The sequence below is a fragment of the Rhinolophus sinicus genome, chromosome 17, assembly GCF_057876585.1.
Source record: "Rhinolophus sinicus isolate RSI-liver-muscle chromosome 17, RSI-T2T, whole genome shotgun sequence".
NCBI classification, from domain to species: domain Eukaryota; kingdom Metazoa; phylum Chordata; class Mammalia; order Chiroptera; family Rhinolophidae; genus Rhinolophus; species Rhinolophus sinicus.
The window spans coordinates 12,369,855-12,388,337 of record NC_142517.1 but is presented as its reverse complement, the minus strand read 5'-3'; the positions used below and the strand labels follow the sequence as shown (position 1 = coordinate 12,388,337).

At 37.6% G+C, this 18,483-nt stretch overlaps 3 protein-coding genes and 1 pseudogene across 3 annotated transcripts in view; all 4 read left to right on the top strand.

The window, feature by feature from the left end:
- LOC109446496 (keratin-associated protein 13-3-like) overlaps positions 1-4,745 on the top strand; it is a 111,912-nt gene extending 107,167 nt beyond the window's left edge. The window contains exon 4 of the mRNA XM_088794067.1: positions 3,909-4,745. Within this exon, the coding sequence (XP_088650193.1) occupies positions 3,936-4,448 (513 nt within the window). The 5' untranslated portion in view covers positions 3,909-3,935 and the 3' untranslated portion in view covers positions 4,449-4,745. The remainder of the gene's footprint in view (positions 1-3,908) is intronic.
- Positions 4,746-6,372: 1,627 nt separating this feature from the next.
- Positions 6,373-7,426, top strand: LOC148754737 (eukaryotic translation initiation factor 6). Its single transcript, XM_088794107.1, has one exon. The coding sequence runs from the start codon at positions 6,434-6,436 to the stop codon at positions 7,169-7,171; it is 738 nt and encodes a 245-aa protein (XP_088650233.1). The 5' UTR covers positions 6,373-6,433; the 3' UTR covers positions 7,172-7,426.
- A 3,659-nt stretch (positions 7,427-11,085) lies between these two features.
- Positions 11,086-12,118, top strand: LOC141571769 (keratin-associated protein 13-1-like). Its single transcript, XM_074333911.2, has one exon. The coding sequence runs from the start codon at positions 11,291-11,293 to the stop codon at positions 11,732-11,734; it is 444 nt and encodes a 147-aa protein (XP_074190012.2). The 5' UTR covers positions 11,086-11,290; the 3' UTR covers positions 11,735-12,118.
- Positions 12,119-17,013: 4,895 nt separating this feature from the next.
- LOC141567952 (keratin-associated protein 13-3-like) lies at positions 17,014-17,500 on the top strand (annotated as a pseudogene).
- Positions 17,501-18,483: the final 983 nt, after the last annotated feature.

The following is an 18,483-nucleotide window of genomic DNA, read 5'->3' as shown; positions in this document are numbered from 1 at the left end:
AGTGATTACAATTGTCAGGAATGATTTCACGAGGCGCTGAGCATCTCCTGTGAGCTCCTGGCAAGATGTTAACCCTTTCATTTAAGGGAGTGATTTCCAACAATGGTGATACATCAGAATGGCATGTGGACCAGTGGCCTGAGAACAAGTTCAATCATCTGGGTTTTTACAATCGTTTATTCATTTTCTAGTTGGTTTGTATGTTCTAAAATGACCCATTCTTAATTCTCTTGCCTGTTCAAAACTAAGATATCTCTGATTTTAAGCCTTTGACTACCACATAAAAACCAACTCAAATTTTGTTGGTGTATAAAGTGATTTAAGTCAGAGGATCATAAACATAAGTTAGATAGTCTAATTGACTTATAATTTGTTTCATGATTAATGTTTTATGTCATAATCCATCAACACAGATACAGGGTATTTTTCAATTAAATGTGGAAGAATATCTTTCAAGTGCACAAGGGAGCTTGTTTTCACATTGTTTTAAAACCCAAAGACTCTCCATTCATCTTTCATTCTCCCATTTATGAAAGACGCATTGACTAACAACAAAATTATACTGCAGGTTTGATAACGAATGGCAACTGAAGTTTGGCTCAGAGCTGGGTGTAAAAGAAGGGTGGTGGTTGGAACTGTGGGGAATTACAGGGAGCACGCCTCATAGGAATGGAACAGCTTGCACTCCAGGCAACTGTGAGCAAGGGAGCCCCTTGTCACCAGATTTTCAGAATGTTTAAAAGAAATCCAAAACCAGATTTTATGTGAATCGTTTTGATTTTTTAATTTTGGCACCTAATTTAGAGTTTGATAAAAAGTCCATGGTGGCCTACACTTGAGTGATAAACCCATGTAGGTTGGACTTGGATAGAGGACTCGAGTTTGTGGTCTATTATTTCAATGGGTGCATTTACCATCACATGGATGTGAGGAGGGTGAGAGATGCACAGGGAAGAGAAGGACATCAGAGCAGTCAGAAGGAGGTGTCACTATAGACAAATGTTGCTGATTCTGTTATTTTGATGAACATTGGCCCTACCTCCAGTCAGCAAAATGTCACTCTTACTTGTAATAAGACAACCATTTCCAACAAATTCTTTGGAAAACAGATTTGAGCAAGGCCTGGTCTTCACACTATTGCATGGATGAGGGCTTTTATCCTAGTGACTAGGAGCCCATAGGAAAACATTTAGAAATTTAAAAGTTCATAAAATAAAAATTTTAAAAGTAGCTGTTTGATGTGAGTGCAGCTATTTCATCATTCCTTTGACTTGCAGAAGTTGTCTATTGTGCTTCCTTTCTTCAAAATGACAAGTAAACATGCTTTTTTGTTGAGGGAAAGTTGATCATTTAAACATACAAGGTCTGACAATTAAGTTTGCAAACTTCTTGCAATGATGTTTCTAACTTTTTTTTTATATATCAGAGGGATTATTCATTATGAATTGGTACCAACAAGACAAACAGTTAACCAAGTTTACTATTTGGAAATGCTGAAAAGGCTGCAGGAAAAAATTCAACCTGAACTTTTTGCCAACAATTCATGGCTCTTGCATCACAACAATGCACCAGCTCACACGGCACTGTCTGTGAGGGAGTTTTTAGTCAGTAACCAAATAAGTGTATTGGGACACCGTCCTACTCACCTGATCTGGCCCCCAATGACTGACTTCTTTCTTTACCCGAAGATAAAGGAAATATTGGAAGGAAGACATTTTGATGACATTCAGGTCATCAAGGGTAATACTATGACAGCTCTGATGGCCATTCCAGAGAGTTCCAAAATTGCTTTAAAGGGTGGACTAGGCGCTGGCATCAGTGCATTGCTTCCCAAAGGGAGTACTTCGAAGGTGACTGTTATGATATTCAGCAATGAGGTATGTAGCACTTTTTCTAGGATGAGTTTGCAAACCTAATTATCATACCTCGTATATAGTATAATTTTATTGTATTTTTTTATTAGAGTTGCCACTCAGTGTCATAAGCCACAACATTATACTTCTTGAATTTCTGATATCACATATTTGACCTTTGGTGTATATTGCATCAGTGTATTTGTGTTAAAATTGTCGGGAAACATAATGATGTATTCAAATAATATGATAAATCTGTCAGACATCTTTCTATTTTTATCTTGAATTTGGAGTGAGAGAGGGCAAAAGAGTAGTCCTGGGACTGTCAGTGGATCCAGAGAGGGGTCTATACTACCTCTAGCATCCAGAATCAACCTCAGAACTTCAGGGCGATTTGACCTCAAGAAAGATTTGAACCAAGACTCTGCCCTGCTACCTGCTAGGAAGCTGCTAAAACCCAGGGTCCATACATAGACATTTGTAGCTGATGCTCACACAAGTCCCCAGCCTCTGGGGACAGCAGACTGGGATGTGGAGATGAATCAGGGACTCCTCGCTGAGATACACATAATCCCAGGCTGGAAGCACTGACTGAGAAGAAGGGACAGAGGATGTTACAGATGAGGCATTACTAATAACAAATGATGATGTTGAAGAAAAATGTTCCATGTTACCAAAAGTAATTTAAATTTCCTATCTACAATTCCAGAGGAAAAACTGAATTATATTTCTGTTCTTTCTACTGAAAATCATGTTGACAAGATCATTGCCATATGTAGAAGTGATCAAAGACTATGCAGCAAAAAATATAGAGGAAAAGTTATAGATGATGCTAATGATTATGAGAATACCAAATTATTGTTTTGATTTTTGATATATATGGTTTTTGTCAACTTGTAAGTTTTTAATTGCTAATGTTATTTTTATTCTAAATTAGCATCCACATTTATATCTACTATTATATTCATAATGTTGTATTATTTTTCTTAAAGAGGACCCCTGAAATTATAAACTTCAAGATTCATAAAACCTGGATCCACTTCTAGTTAGAAAGCTAGTACAGTATCAAGTACCACAAGTAGGGAGAAAAGTACAGAATCTGTCATGACTTAGAAATGCTCAAAAGACATTCAAATTTTGAGGTGGGGCTTTACAGATGTTGTGGGAGAGTAGACTGCAGGACATTTTATGAATATAAATCTATCATACAAAAGCCATTTAGTTCATTTGGAACTGTTTTGATTGGATTGAATTGAGAAGTAGAGTATCTGTAGCTTTCCAGAGGGGTAGAAGAAAATCCTGGTAGACTTGTCTCTCTCTCTACCCCATCCCTTGTTTCTTTACATAATCTCAATAGTGTCTCCCACTTTGTTTTTCTTCACAGGTGTCCATGTTGCTTTTTTCTTGCTTTAGATTTGATTTCGTTTTTCTAAACACTAAATTTTAAAAAGGATTGTTCAGGATTATGTTCATTCCTAGTCACCCTTCTCAATTCCTTCAGCTTATGTTTAAGCATTCCCTCTAAACTGGATGTAGTGAGTGTCGCTAATAGTAAGTAATAGATTGAAAATTATATTAGGTAGTGTGAATCATTGGTTTAATGTAAGGACAATCTTTAGGAGGTTCCTCATCAATTTCAGATTTCTGCCTCTTGGCCATTGACACAAAAGGAGATGACTGAATTGCAAGCCCCTCCCTAGAAACAAAGTCTTCCCCAGCCAAAACAAGAGCAGATGTACGAGTACTAATGGACAGAGGAAATAAGAAGGACTTTCCTGGCCATGATGGAGTAAGCATTGCTTACATACCATCACAGCACTTGTAACAGATGCAATTCAATGACATAGTGCTATAAAAACAAAATGAGTTCACTCTTAAATATAAGATGAAGAGAGTTAACTGCAATTACAAAGAGGAATACTGAGTTAGGTGTATTCAAACGAGGAACTTCAAATATGGAAAGGATGGTACTGTACAGAGACACACCCCTTGCTGGGAGTATATAAATGCCACAGTCCAGGAGTAACATTCAAACTCAGAATCTTCTCCCTGTAGCTCAGCTGAACTCACATCTCCATCAACATGTCCTACAACTGCTGCTCTGGGAACTTCTCCTCCCGCTCCCTTGGGAGCTACCTGCGCTACCCAGACTCCTGCTGTGGCTCTTCCTACCCCAGCAACCTGGTCTACAGCACTGACCGCTGCTCCCCCAGCACCTGCCAGCTGGGCTCCTCTCTCTACAGTGGCTGTCAGGAGACGTACTGTGGGCCCACCAGCTGCCAGACGTCCTGTGTGGTGTCCAGACCCTGCCCGACGTCCTGCTACCACCCAAGGACCTCCACGCTCTGCATTCCCTGCCCGCCAACTTACACAGGGTCTCTGGGCTGTGGGTCCAGCAGCTGCTCCCTGGGCTATAGATCCAGGAGCCGCTACTCCCTGGGCTGTGGTTCCAGGGGGTTCAGACCCCTGGGTTATGGAATCTGTGGCTTCCCCTTTCTGAGTTATGGATCTCGATCCTGGTGCCCATCCTATTTGACTTCTAGGACCATCCAGTCTTCTTGTTACAGACCATCTTGTGGCTCTAACTTCTACTGATCATCTGATTAAATTTCTAATCTTCTTGTCTGCTACCATCAATGCCTGTACTCATAACTGTCAATATCTTAGTCATCTACAGGGAGAATTACCCTCTTATTCTCTGATTATCAAATTCTAACTTTGTCTCTGCCCCCAAGTATAACTAACAAACTTTATATAAAAAATTCTACATTAATGTACTAACTCAAAATGAAGTCTAAAGTCTGCTCTGGAGATGGAATTTATGTTATTGGATTTTCTTCGAAAATTGTATGAAAGATCAAATCATTATAATCTAATAAATTCATTGCTTCAGATATCTAGTTATGGTTATTATTGTTAATTGTTTATTGACTGGGGTTTAGATTTTGGTAGATGAAAGAGATTGTGAAAACATTAATATGCACATGGAAATAGGTTTTGAAATCCTAAGAATTTGGATATTTAAACTAATTGCAAGGGACCTCAGACATTTTTTCTTAAACTATAGGTAGTTGAAGACTCTTGTTTGAATATATAGACTTTAATAAATTAAAATCTCAGAATCAGGAATTAGATCGATCCCTTCCTAAGGTGTGGCCTCTCATGTGTATGCTAACAGCTATAAAGTAGCTGAGTAGATGATATAAAAAATGCAGAGAACAAAACTAGTATTTTGATTTACATGGTAAGTGTCATGCATGAAGGAAAAATGAAATAGAAGATAAATGAAAATGATTATGTATGAATTTTTAGTAAATTTGCTTGAAATTACTCACTCTTTGTTGGTAAAAGTGATCAAGTACCTGCATCTCACTGATGAGTAGTCAATAGGATCTTTTTAGCTATATATATGCAATGAGCAATGCTACGAAATTTAAAGACTATGTAATCATAAGGTTCACATTCCACCTTCATTTTTATTCATGATTTAAACTAAAACTATAAATGTTTGATATCATCAAAAGTGATGATTTAATGGGTATCTCAACAAAAAATTGGAGAACAATTACCTCTCTCTCTCCCCCTCTCTGTAATATTTTTCGTTTTCTTGGGCAAAGTATTTCCAGAAATAGGAAAGTGCAAAGACAAATAGCTTTGATAAGAAACCTAAAACTGAGAAGAAAGAATTAAAATATGTTCAATAAATATTCCCAGCCTTTATTTCTCTAGGCTGTATAATAAGCCTTAGAGAAAGATATACATTATAAATTTTTATATTAAATTTAAGAAAATAAGGAACTTATAAGAAAAACCTGTCCCATGACAATTTAGAAGATGGAGTGTACTTTGAATTGCAAAGACACAGGAGTATTGGAGGGAGGGTAAGGAGAAATCTGGGAAGATGAAATGGAATAAGCAATGCAGAAAAAACTGAAAATGCCTTGTATATTCAAGTAAAATTGGAAATTTAGTTAACTTAAAATTTAAGGAGATTCTATATGGTGTGGCAATGACAAATATGGTTAAAAATAGTTGATGGGTAACCATCACGTCATCATTAAGAGGTATTACATATTAAATCACAATAATTCTTGTTTTCATCCCCTTCCATTCAAACCACTAAAATAGTATGGTAATTGGACACTCTTAATCTTATTTCTCTCATATTCTAATCAATCTTTCATATTTTATAAAATAAATCTTCCATCCAATGATTAGTTATAATTTTCAAGTTTATTCCTAATGGGGAATAAGGTAAAAATCGATATGCTTACAACTGAAGAAAATATTTGGAATTAATGTCTTTTTTTTCTAAAAAAGTCTAGACAAAGAAAATATATGTGAAAATGTCCAGAAATGACCAGGAATGACATGTAAGAGAGGTTTTAACTTCAATAACAACAACAACAAAAAGAACTCACAAAATTTGTGACTACTTTTAGATTAGGCTTGTTGAATCAAACAAAGGAGGCCGATGAGACTCATGAGTTTAGATAACAAAAATTGAACCTTGGATTAAGGGTGGAGAAGGGTTTGTTGTCGCGTGTGGAGGAGATTGCGGTTACCTGGTCCCAGGCCTCATGGCGGTCCGAGCGTCGTTCGAGAACAACTGTGAGATCGGCTGCTTTGCCAAACTCACCAACACCTACTGCCTGGTGGCCATTGGCGGGTCAGAGAACTTCTACAGTGTGTTCGAGGGCGAGCTCTCCGAGACCATCCCCGTGGTGCACGCGTCCATCGCTGGCTGTCGCATCATTGGGCGTATGTGTGTGGGTAACAGGCATGGCCTCCTGGTGCCCAACAACACCACCGACCAGGAGCTGCAACATATTCGCAACTGCCTCCCGGACTCAGTACAGATCCGGCGGGTGGAGGAGCGGCTCTCAGCCCTGGGCAATGTCACCACCTGCAATGACTATGTGGCCTTGGTCCACCCAGACCTAGACAGGGAAACAGAAGAAATCCTGGCTGATGTGCTCAAAGTTGAAGTCTTCAGACAGACAGTTGCTGACCAGGTGCTCGTAGGAAGCTACTGTGTCTTCAGCAATCAGGGAGGGCTGGTACATCCCAAGACTTCAGTTGAAGACCAAGATGAGCTGTCCTCTCTCCTTCAGGTTCCCCTTGTGGCGGGCACTGTGAACCGAGGCAGCGATGTGATCGCCGCTGGGATGGTGGTGAACGACTGGTGTGCCTTCTGTGGCCTGGACACAACCAGCACAGAGCTGTCAGTGATAGAGAGTGTCTTCAAGCTGAACGATGCCAAGCCTAGCACCATTGCTACCAGCATGCGGGATTCCCTCATTGACAGCCTTACATGAATCACTTTCCATGTTGTTTCACGGGCTGCCTCTGGACTTTGTTTGGCTCCCTCTCCACGCCCCACCCAATCTGTTCTGGATGCTGGCGCAGAGAGGTCACTGGTATCCAGTGGCTGGATGCCCAGCCCTGCTTCACCTTTGTCCATCTCCTGAATCTTGTTACTGCAAACTCTGCCATGTCTGCTGGCCTTATGGCTCCAGGCTGAGAGCTCTGCTGCCCTCTATTACCCAATTAAAGGCATCTGCCTCTGTCCATTCCAAAAAAAAAAAAAAAAAAAAAAAAAAAATTGAACCTTAGTAATTCCAATGGTTTTTGGCAAAAATTATCTAGGACTTGGAACAGCATTTTAGGAGTAGGTTGAACCGTAAATATTTCACCCTTCCTGTGAACAAAGTTCAGTTCCAAATCATTTCAATACTTAACAAGATGTAGGAATGAGACTTAAATTATATCATTACATGGATATGATTTAAATGTAAATGCAGATATAGATTTATAGATAGCTAGATATAGATATAGATGATATGGAGATAGAGATAGTGATAGTCTGATATGCAAGAATAGTTTACCAGACTTCAAGAAGTTAAGAAATGACTAAATCCAAAATATATACCATGTAGTAGAAACACACTTGCAAGAGATTTAGTAAATGGAAATATTAAACATAGATATTAAAATAACTACAATTTACATGCTTAGAAAATAAAAGGGTAGATTGAAAGTTTGACAGAACACTGAAACATGTTAAAAGAACCAAGTAGAAATACTAAAATAGAAAAATGCAATAATTAAATGTAAAATTGTCGAGTGGATTAAAAAGAAATTAAATATAGCTGGAGAGAAACTTAGTGATTGTTCACTAGAATATATTCACACTAAGAAATATTAAATGGACTTCAGAGAATATGGAAAAGTCTAACATAATTTCAACTAGAGTCCTAAAACAAGGGTGTGCTGTGTGTCTATACACATATATGAATATAGATAGATGATAGATAGATGATAGATGATAGATAGATAGATACATAGACAGACAGATAGATAGATAGATGATAGATAGATAGATAGATAGATAGATAGATAGATAGATAGATAGATATGAAGAGGCCCCACCTAGACATCAGTTTGGATTCAAACTGATGAACAAGAAAGAAAAAGAGAAAATTTTAAATCAACTAGAGGGGAAAAATACAAAAATACAAGTTACCTTTAAAAAGTAAAAATAAGGTTGACAACTGAATTTAAACAAGGGAAAAAAAAGGAAGGAAGGTAGAAAAGCAATTAAATATCCTCAAGTTTCTGAAGAAAGAAAACTTTAAAATACTTGACTAAGTAGTATCTGTTTCACAAATGAAGGGGAAATGTAGACATTTTCAGATAATCAAGAACTTACAGAATTTGTCACTAGCCTTCCAGCACTAAAATATATAGTAAAAGTTATATGTAGTGAAATGCAAAATGACCCCAGAGTACAGCAAAAACATGGAGGAAGGAATGAAGAGTAAACAAAAGATATGTATTGGGCAAACTTAAGCCAATGTTACCTATAAAAACACGGACACATACATCAATGTAAATAAGCATATATGAAATAAGCATACATGAAATTAAAATGCAGAAAATCTTAGCATAGTCATACATAAATTGTGGTAAGGATGAATGGTGTTAAGATTTCTAGCGTGCATGCATTATACAGGAACTAGTAAAAGTATTCATTTAGCAAATCAACATGCATCCTGTGATCTCTAAAGCAGCACTGTCCAATTTTGTGATGTTGAAAATATTTTTATCTCCACTTTCCAAAATATGGTATCCATTAGCCACATGTATCTGTTGTGCTCTTGAAATATGGTGACTATGACTGGGGAACTGAATTTTAATTTAATTTAATACATATAAATTAAGCTTAATATGATGTGGCTAGTGGCAACTTTATTCAATGGTATGGCTTTAGGGCAACCTCTAAATGAATAATAAAATGATGTGCATCATCCTGGAAGGCTGACAGGATAATCGTTAAGAAATATCTTGCTTTATATCTAATACATTTCTTATCATATAGCAAACTTTGGGATTAATAAAGCAGAATTGTCATTTTTTTTGTTTCTTTTGCTTGATATATCTTTTTACTTTTCCTTTTTGTTTCCTTACATTTAAGAAAAATCTATTTTAAATAGAAAATAGAAAACCGTTTTGATTTGTAGCCCCGTCTGAAATTCTGTCTTTTATATGGATTGCTTAGTCATATTATTTTAATTTCATTATTAACACATTCAGATTTTTACATACGTATTTACTATTTTGTTGCCATTTGATTCAGCTTCTATGTTCCTTTCTACCTACTTTTTTTTTACCTACTGGGAAGTAATAAAATATTTTAATGCTATAATATTAACATTTTAAGTTATTTTTTCCAGGCTTTTAATTTTTAAGCAATTTAAGAGATTTTTATGGTCATTCTTACTTTATTACTGTTTACTTCTCCCTATATATTAAGAACCACAAACCATTTTATTAGTGCTGTGAACAATGAGTATTTAAACATAATTCATTTATATTTCAGTCCTCTTTTTCCCTTCTGCAATTACTAATTTCCTTCTGAAATTATTGTCTTTCTAACTGGAGAGAATCCAGTATTCACTTTAGCTCAGATTTGCCTGGCATGGACAGCTCTATACAAAAAAAAAAAAAAAAGATGTTTAGATTTCTTACAGTGGAAAAATAATCTTAAAAAAGTACAGTAGGAAAAGAGTTCTGTTTTGTTTTGTTTTGTTTTGTTTTCAATGAAAGAGAAAATTGTGTGAAAGGATCTGAAAGTAAAGATATCCAGAAGGGGCCGGGCAGTGGCTCAGGCAGTTAGAGCTCCATGCTCCTAACTCTGAAGGCTGCCGGTTCGATTCCCACATGGGCCAGTGGGCTCTCAACCACAAGGTTGCAGGTTCAGCTCCTCGACTCCCACAAGGGATGGTGGGCTGTGCCCCCTGCAACTAGAAAACGGCAACTGGACCTGGAGCTGAGCTGCGCCCTCCACAACTAAGACTGAAAGGACAACAACTTGAAGCTGAACTGCGCCCTCCACAACTAAGATTGAAAGGACAACAACTTGACTTGGAAAAAAGTACACGCTGTTCCCCAATAAAGTCCTGTTCCCGTTCCCCAATAAAATCTTTAAAACAATAAATAAATACTGACGAAAAAATAAAAAAAGATATCCAGAAGGTACTAAGGAATGGAAGCTGTTCTAGAAGAGTCTCTAGACAAATTGTAAATGTAAATGACAAGAGACAAGGTACACATGAAAAGCCATAAACTATATTGATATTAAAGTTTTTATTTAAATTACACAGAGATGGAAAACTCTACAGAGTCACTTCTTATCTCCTCTTTCCTCAAGAATATTTAACTCCTTGAGTCTCTTCACATGTGCACAAATCGGCATCTCTTTTTCAAATTAGTCTTTATTGGACTGATTCTCTGTTTCAAATTAGTCTTTCTTAGTCATTTTGACTCTAAACACTTGTCCTTGTTTATCTCTGTGACCCACCATGTTTCTTGGGGAATTTATCTATTTTCCTCTTTCCAATAGATTTGAGAAGCAATGTATTATATAATGAAATACATGGAAAATAATTTTAGGGAATGAAATAAATTTAGGGAAAGGAAATCACAACAAACTGGGTGCCTTCTATATTCCCAGACATAGAGAAAAAGTGACTTCATCTCCAATCCTGCCCTTTGAACTTAGCATCCCTCAGCCAACATACAGGCAAATGCTCAGTGATTCTGGCTAAAGGAGACAAGTAGGAGCTTTTCTGGTCATGACTAGATGACATTAATAGCATACAGTCATACAATTTCTCACATTGGAATAGTTCATTGGTTTAGTGCTATAAAAAAACCCAATGAACTCACCCATAAACATGAGATGAAAGGAATTATTCATATGCCATTACAGAAAATATTATTGAATTACACACATAGAAACGAGAAATTCCAAGCAGAGAATCCATGACTGTGTAGAATGCCACACCCATGGCTGAGAGTATAAAAATGACCCAGTCCAGGAGGTGACATTAAACTTCAGAATCTTCTCATTGTCATTCACATTTCCCGTCAATATGTCCCACAACTGCTATTCTGGAAAGTTCTCCTTCCGCTCCCTTAGGGGCTACGTGCGCTACCCAGACTCCTGCTGTGGCTCTTCCTACCCCAGCAACCTGGTCTACAGCACTGACTGCTGCTCCCCCAGCACCTGCCAGCTGGGCTCTTCTCTCTACAGTGGCTGTCAGGAGACGTACTGTGGGCCCAGCAGCTGCCAGACGTCCTGTGTGGTGTCCAGACCCTGCCAGATGTCCTGCTACCGCCCAAGGACCTCCACACTCTGCAGTCCCTGCTGGTCAACTTACACAGGGTCTCTGGGCTGTGGGTCCAGCAGCAGCTACTCCCTGGGCTATGGATCCAGGATCTGTTATTCCCTGGGCTGTGGTTCCAGTGGCTACAGACCCCTGGGTTATGGAGTCTGTGGGTTCCCTTCCCTTGGCTATAGATCTAGATTCTGCTGACCATATTAATTTGCCTCCAGAAACTTCCAAGCATCCTGGAACAGACCAACATGTGGATCTGGCTTCTATTTATCAACTTGTTGACGTTTTGAGCAATATGAAACTTCTAAATATCTACCATCTTCATGATCTTCAGGAAAAACTCACTGATCAACTGCTCTTCACCTTTATTCTCGTCACAAAGTATTGGCCAGAAAACTGTCACTAACATACACTGAATTCAATTATTGATTCTATTGAATGAATTAATGAAACTAGTAGAATTAATGAAATGTATTACTAGAATATTTAATGGAATTTATGTTAATGAGCAATGAATTAATGTTACTAAACTAATGGGATTCTTGTTCTTGCATTTTATTCACAATATAGATGAAAACCCACATGAATATAATCTAATAAACTCATTCATTCTGACTTCCAAATATGCTACTAATTTTATTGTTAGTTTTAGTCAGCTAAGTTGTTTTTTTTTTTCACTTTTGCTTTTATTTGGGGGGAGATATTAGATTACAGTTTACTGTGCCCCTGGGAGCAAACTTGGAACACCTAATAAATTGGTAAAGTAGCAAATTTGTTAGTAAAGTTACATAGAGTTCAGGTATACAATTCTGTAATACATCATCTATATATATCACATTGTGTGTTCACCACCCAGGGTCAGTTCTCCTTCTATCACCATATATTGTATCCCCTTTACCCTCATCTACCCTCTGGTAACCACTAAACTAATTGTCACCCCAATAAACTTTAAAAATAATAATAATTGCTGTTTAAAGGTTAAAAATAATTGCAAAAACCTCAATTACATTTGCACCAATCTAATACATCATGGAGTTGTAATGTACAGCATAGGGAATATTTTGATAGTGTGGTATGGTGAAAAAATTGTTAATTTATTTGGGGCTTTAAACATTTTCTTCTTCAACATACTTCTGAAATACTTCCACTGCTACATATTTCCTGAAATACTTCCATTGCATACATAGACTTTATGTGAATAATAACTTAAGAAGCAGTATAGAGCACATTTCCTTCAAAGAATGTGGGGTCTTGATGATTTTTGACAATAAGAGAAAAACACGAAACTTGATAATACAACTGAGTGGGGAAAAAGGTTTATGGAAAGATTTGTGCATTAGCTTAAATAACTTTCTTTGATTAGGTCACTATTGGGTGGCAAAAAGAATCATAGCCCCTCATCTCACTGAGTACTTTTGTATATAATTATTATTTTTTTACATGTGCAAGGAGGAAGCCAATATCCTTGGTGAGAATTAATTAGGTTCATGAGATGAAGAATCTCACCATCTTACATACAAAACTCAAACTAAACATGCTGGAAAAAAACATATTTTTCATATCATCAGAAATTATTTCATTCATATCTCAACATACTTTTGCAGCCTCTTGTTTTTATGTTTTATGTTACTATTCTGATATTTTACAAGCCAAATATTTCAGAAAATAATAAAGTGTTAAGATAGGAAACACATTGCTAAGGTCTAAAGCTAATAACAAAAAGACAGTATCATTATACAGAGATAAAAAGCAATTTTCAAAGAATTTTCCTATCCATTAGGTTTTAGATTGCTATAAGAATCATGAAAAACACACACTTTATGAACTACGGTTCTTTTACACTTAAGGAAATGATGACTCAAAGTGAATCAAGGGTACCTGATCAATCCTAGTCCTATCAAGAAACCAAGATCCAAGATTTCATGACAGAGGGGGACTAATATAAGAAGTGAAGACACAAGTGTGGGAGAGAATAAGGAGAATTTTGAGAAGATAAAATAAACAAAGTGGAGAGGTTTAAAGGCACTTGTGTTCAGGAAATTATTGGCAATCAAGTTATAATTTGTATGGCATAGCAATGAAATTTCTGGCTAGAGACGTATAATAGGTATCTATCACTTCATTGTTTAGATGTCTTGAGTTTGGGAATCACATTAATCATAGCATATTGCATTTTATTCACAAAATAGATGATACTTAGGATAATCTTAAGGTACTTCTTATTTATACTGTTAAAATAGCTTTCTGCTTGGTTACTTTCACTCTATTTTCTACCTGTTTAAACATTCTTAAATATTATATTTTATAAAGTAAAGCTTTTGTGAAATATAATACATAAAATAACGCATTGTTATATTTACTTATTTCATATAAATATATATTCATGTTAAATATAAATGTAGCTGACTATCTGGTGTTGGTGGTATCTGAAGCACACACACACACACACACACACACACACACACAAAGCACAGTGTGGACTTTATGGCAAGCCCTAGTGCGAGATCACAATGGAGGTAAATAAAGTCGTAGCGCAAGGTCTTGTAGCGAAGATTTAAAATATCTTTGGAAAATCATTTCCTTTGATGCTATGTGTGCCTGGCAAAGATACAAAACTTGACCATGGAACAAGTGACCGTGTATTTGCAGCTGTCCATCGTGAGCTGGGTCCTGTTGAACCCTCCAAGTCATAAAGTAAGAGGAAAGAAACACTCAGGTAGACAAAATGGCTCTGTCAGTTGATGTTAGCCCGTCTTTGTCAGCAGTGTCCACGTGCTGGCAAGATGACCAAGTGGACAAAGTGACCACAGAGGCTACTCATGGGCCCCACAGCATGAGCTCCTACTTACAAGGCTGATACAATTTTTCAAAGCCACCTGTGAATGCCCAATCTGTCAGCAACAGAGGCTAATGCGAAACACCCAGTATGGCAAGGAGACCATCTGGCTACTTGGTTGCAAATTGAACATGGCCCCCTCTGCCCTGGAAGGATCAGTGGTTCATCATCAAACACACAGACACCTAGTCAGAGTATGAGTCTGCTTTGCATGCTTCACTCAGCAGCACCACTATTCAGGAGCCAATCAAAAGCTTGATCCACCAGCACGGAATTCCTCACAATGTAACATTCACTCAGGAAATCCACTTCACAAGAGAGACAGTGTGAAGTGGGTTCATTACAGTAGAGATAACTTGAAGTGGGATCCACAGGTTTTACCAAAAACACAGCACCCTGCAGCCCTCTGCTTGATAGTGCATTATGTCGGCCTCCTGATAGCAAAGCTGAAGGATCAGACTGGAGGCAACTCCTTCAAAAGACTGGGCTGCCAATCTCCACTTATCGTCACTCTTAATGACCATCCAGTACGGTGTGCTTCCTCTCTACAACTAAAATTGTCAAGGAGAGTTGCCCCATTCCCAAAGACAGACTCGCTAAGGGACATACCAAGGATCTCACTGAACTGCAGCTATAGCTGCTGCCTAAGCACTTTGGGCTCCTTGTTTCCAGGGACAAGCGACATGAAAAAGAGTTAGCTTCTATCGAGAGTAGATGACCCTGATTAGTAGAAGGTGCTAGGGTTACTGTTACACAGTGAGGGTAGGGAGAATATGTGTGGAACTCAGCTGATTCATTTGGATGAATTTTGGGATTTCCTGCGCAAATGTGGACATGATTTGTCAAATGCTCTGACTCTATCAAAAAAAAGGTATGGTTAATAAGGTTCATACTTCTCACAAATAAGGGCTTGGGTGACATCATGAAAAAAGCCACCAGGCAGATTTTATAATGGAGATTGAAGGAGGAAAATAATGAGCACCAATTGTAGCTCCAAGATTAAATGCAGCGACAGGGACTGTTTCATCCCACTTTTACATTTTTATACTTCCTTTCCCTTTTACATTTCCCCTTAGAAAGAGAGGCAAACCAGTTATAGAGAATTACTCCACTGACAAGCTGACCCTCAAGGCGCAAGTGGTGGACTGTGACAGGTCCAGATATGTACTGGGACTCACTGACATCACTTCAAAAAAGAATCACTGTCCAGTTGTGTCAAGGGACGTTAGCTGACAGCCCTCCTCTGTTGACTTTCTTAGGACCGGCCTCACCTTTGAAGCCAAGGTCAAGTTTTTTCATGGCAGCTCCTGGTCAATAGCTGAACAAGGTGACAGAATGACTTCTTTTTTACTTCTTTCACCCGTGCTACTCTTTTGCAAACTTTTTGTTCTTCTAGCCCTATCTCAGTGCCTGCTTCCTAGAGAATCCAGCTAGCAAATATTCTCTCTATTCTTCCTTGAAATTGAATGTTTCCTTCTATGACTGGTTTCCTTCAGCCTGAAGAATTTTCATTAGTATTTATTTCGGTGCAAAATTATCTGACATAATGAATCCAGTGGAAATTAACACTCAGTTATTGTGTTAGTCAAAGGAAAAATAAAATGAAAGAGGATGATAAAAGAAGGATATTTTACATGTTTAAAGGAAGTTGCAGGAAAGGAACTGACTTTGAAAATACGCAAACACATTGATAGTCTGAGAAGTGGAAAGGCTGAGGATACAGATACCAGGTTCTTTCAAAATTTGTATAATGTGAATGAAAATATCTGAAAATACCTAAACTATATTTCCTTCACACAGTACATTTAAATAGCATTTAGATTAAATGGTCCATAGGCTAAAAGAAAGTAGAAGAGTTACCTGAAATCCCCATCTCTTCACTTCCCTTCTCAGTTTCCCACCTTATCAACATTACTCCCAGCCCCTCTTCAGGTAGCTCTAACCAACCTCTCCTTGTGACTCCATCTCAATTCAGTTTTCCTGAGTCACTTTGTCTTTAAATGTTTGCCGGGCTCCTTTCTGTTTCTAGCCATTTCTCATTCTGTGTTATTTTTCTTCCCTCCATTGGACGTGAAAAGCACTGTGTAATAATATGTGATAGATGGAAAATAAATTTGGAGAATGTGAATCAGTGGTGACAAGTGGAATCAATCATTAGAAGCATCATTACAAAAAACAAAGCTGTGCCACTGATCACTTGACATAGTAGAAAAGTGACAGAAAGAATCCCAGAGCAAAGCAGGAATACATACATATGGAATCATGGCCAGGGAGAAAATAAGGGGCTTCTCTGGCCACAACAAGATGAAGATTATTGACAAAAATTCCATAATAGTAATAATCATAGGCTTTGTGCTATAATAATAAATTATAACACCCATAAATACAGTAGGTAGGCAGCTAGTCAAGTGCAATTACAAAGAAGATTAATAAATTACATATATGTATATATACATATATACCCATATATATATATATATATATATATATATATATATATATATATATATATACACACACACACACACACAGAACAGCCATAGCAATTAATAATAGTACATAAATTACTCAGTCCACAAGATAACCATGAAGCTCAGAATCTTCTCATTGTGACTTATCTGAACTCAAATCTCATATCAACATGTCCTACAACTGCTGCTCTGGGAACTTCTCCTCCCGCTCCCTTGGAAGCTACCTACGCTACCCAGGCTCCTGCTGTGGCTCTTCCTACCCCAGCAACCTGGTCTACAGCACTGACCGCTGCTCCCCCAGCACCTGCCAGCTGGGCTCCTCTCTCTACAGTGGCTGTCAGGAGACGTACTGTGAGCCCACCAGCTGCCAGACGTCCTGTGTGGTGTCCAGACCCTGCCAGACATCCTGCTGCCGCCCAAGGACCTCCACGCTCTGCATTCCCTGTCAGTGAGTCTCTGAGTTCTGCGGTCAGCAGCTACTGCTCCCTGGCCTGTGATTCCGGATGTTTCTCCTCGCTGGGTTGTGGATCCCATGTCTTCAAACCCCTGGGTTATGAAGTCCTTGGCTTCTGTTTCCTGAGCTATGGATCCAGTTTCTGCCCAGCAATCTATTTTGTTTCTAGGAGACTCTATACATCTTGTTACCATACTACCTAGTTATCTGGCTTCTGCTGATCAACTTGTTGAGTTCCAGTGCATTTTAAACAAAGTTATCAAAATGTCTACAAGGATTTCCATCACACTCATTATTTTCAGTGGCAACTATCTTCTTAGTCTTTAATCAGCAGCTCCTTAACCAATCCCTTTCTATCAAGTACAGGCTACCAAACTGATTCCTAAATCCTCTAACTTTAATGATTTCACTGAAAAATAACTATAAAATTAACATGACCGATGGAGTTCATGCTAATTTATTTTCTGCCCAAAATGGATAAAGAGTTAAATGATTATAATCCAATACAATTTATTTCTGGCATTAAAATATTTTTTTATTGTTTATACATTACTGACCCATTAATAGAAACTCAACATGCATCTGGGAATAAATTTTGGAAGCCTAGAAAATTGTGGATTTGATCTAAATTTTTGGACTATAGATATTTTTCTCATTTAAATTATAGTTATTAGGCATCAATGTTTTGTAGTTTTAGAGATTTATGAATGAAAGTCTCAGAATCAGGATATAAGTTGATTCCTTCAAAGAACATGGGTTTTATCTACGCAGAGAAAGGAATGTAACTGTGAACTTGACAGAAACATTGGAAATGTCATGAACAAGAATAACATTTAGGTGAACGTAGTTAGTTCTTGTGTCTTGTTTCCAAATGTTTGTCCAGGTTTCCCTCTGTTCCTAGTCTTCCTCCATTCAATTTGTAACATTGCTGAGCTTTCTCTATTGAATAAAATACTCTACATTAATATTTAATACTTGGAAAAAATTTTTGAGAATAGGAATAAATAGTCACAAGTAGGTCCAATTCTTTAGAAAACATTTCTGCAAGGCCAAAGCTATGCATCTAACCAAATAAAAAATAAAAGAAAGTGATGTAATTTCAATCTCCACCCTTAGAAGGAATGCACACTCCAGCATAGCCAGAATCAGATATACATGCAGCATATACCAGTAAGTACCTAGAGGA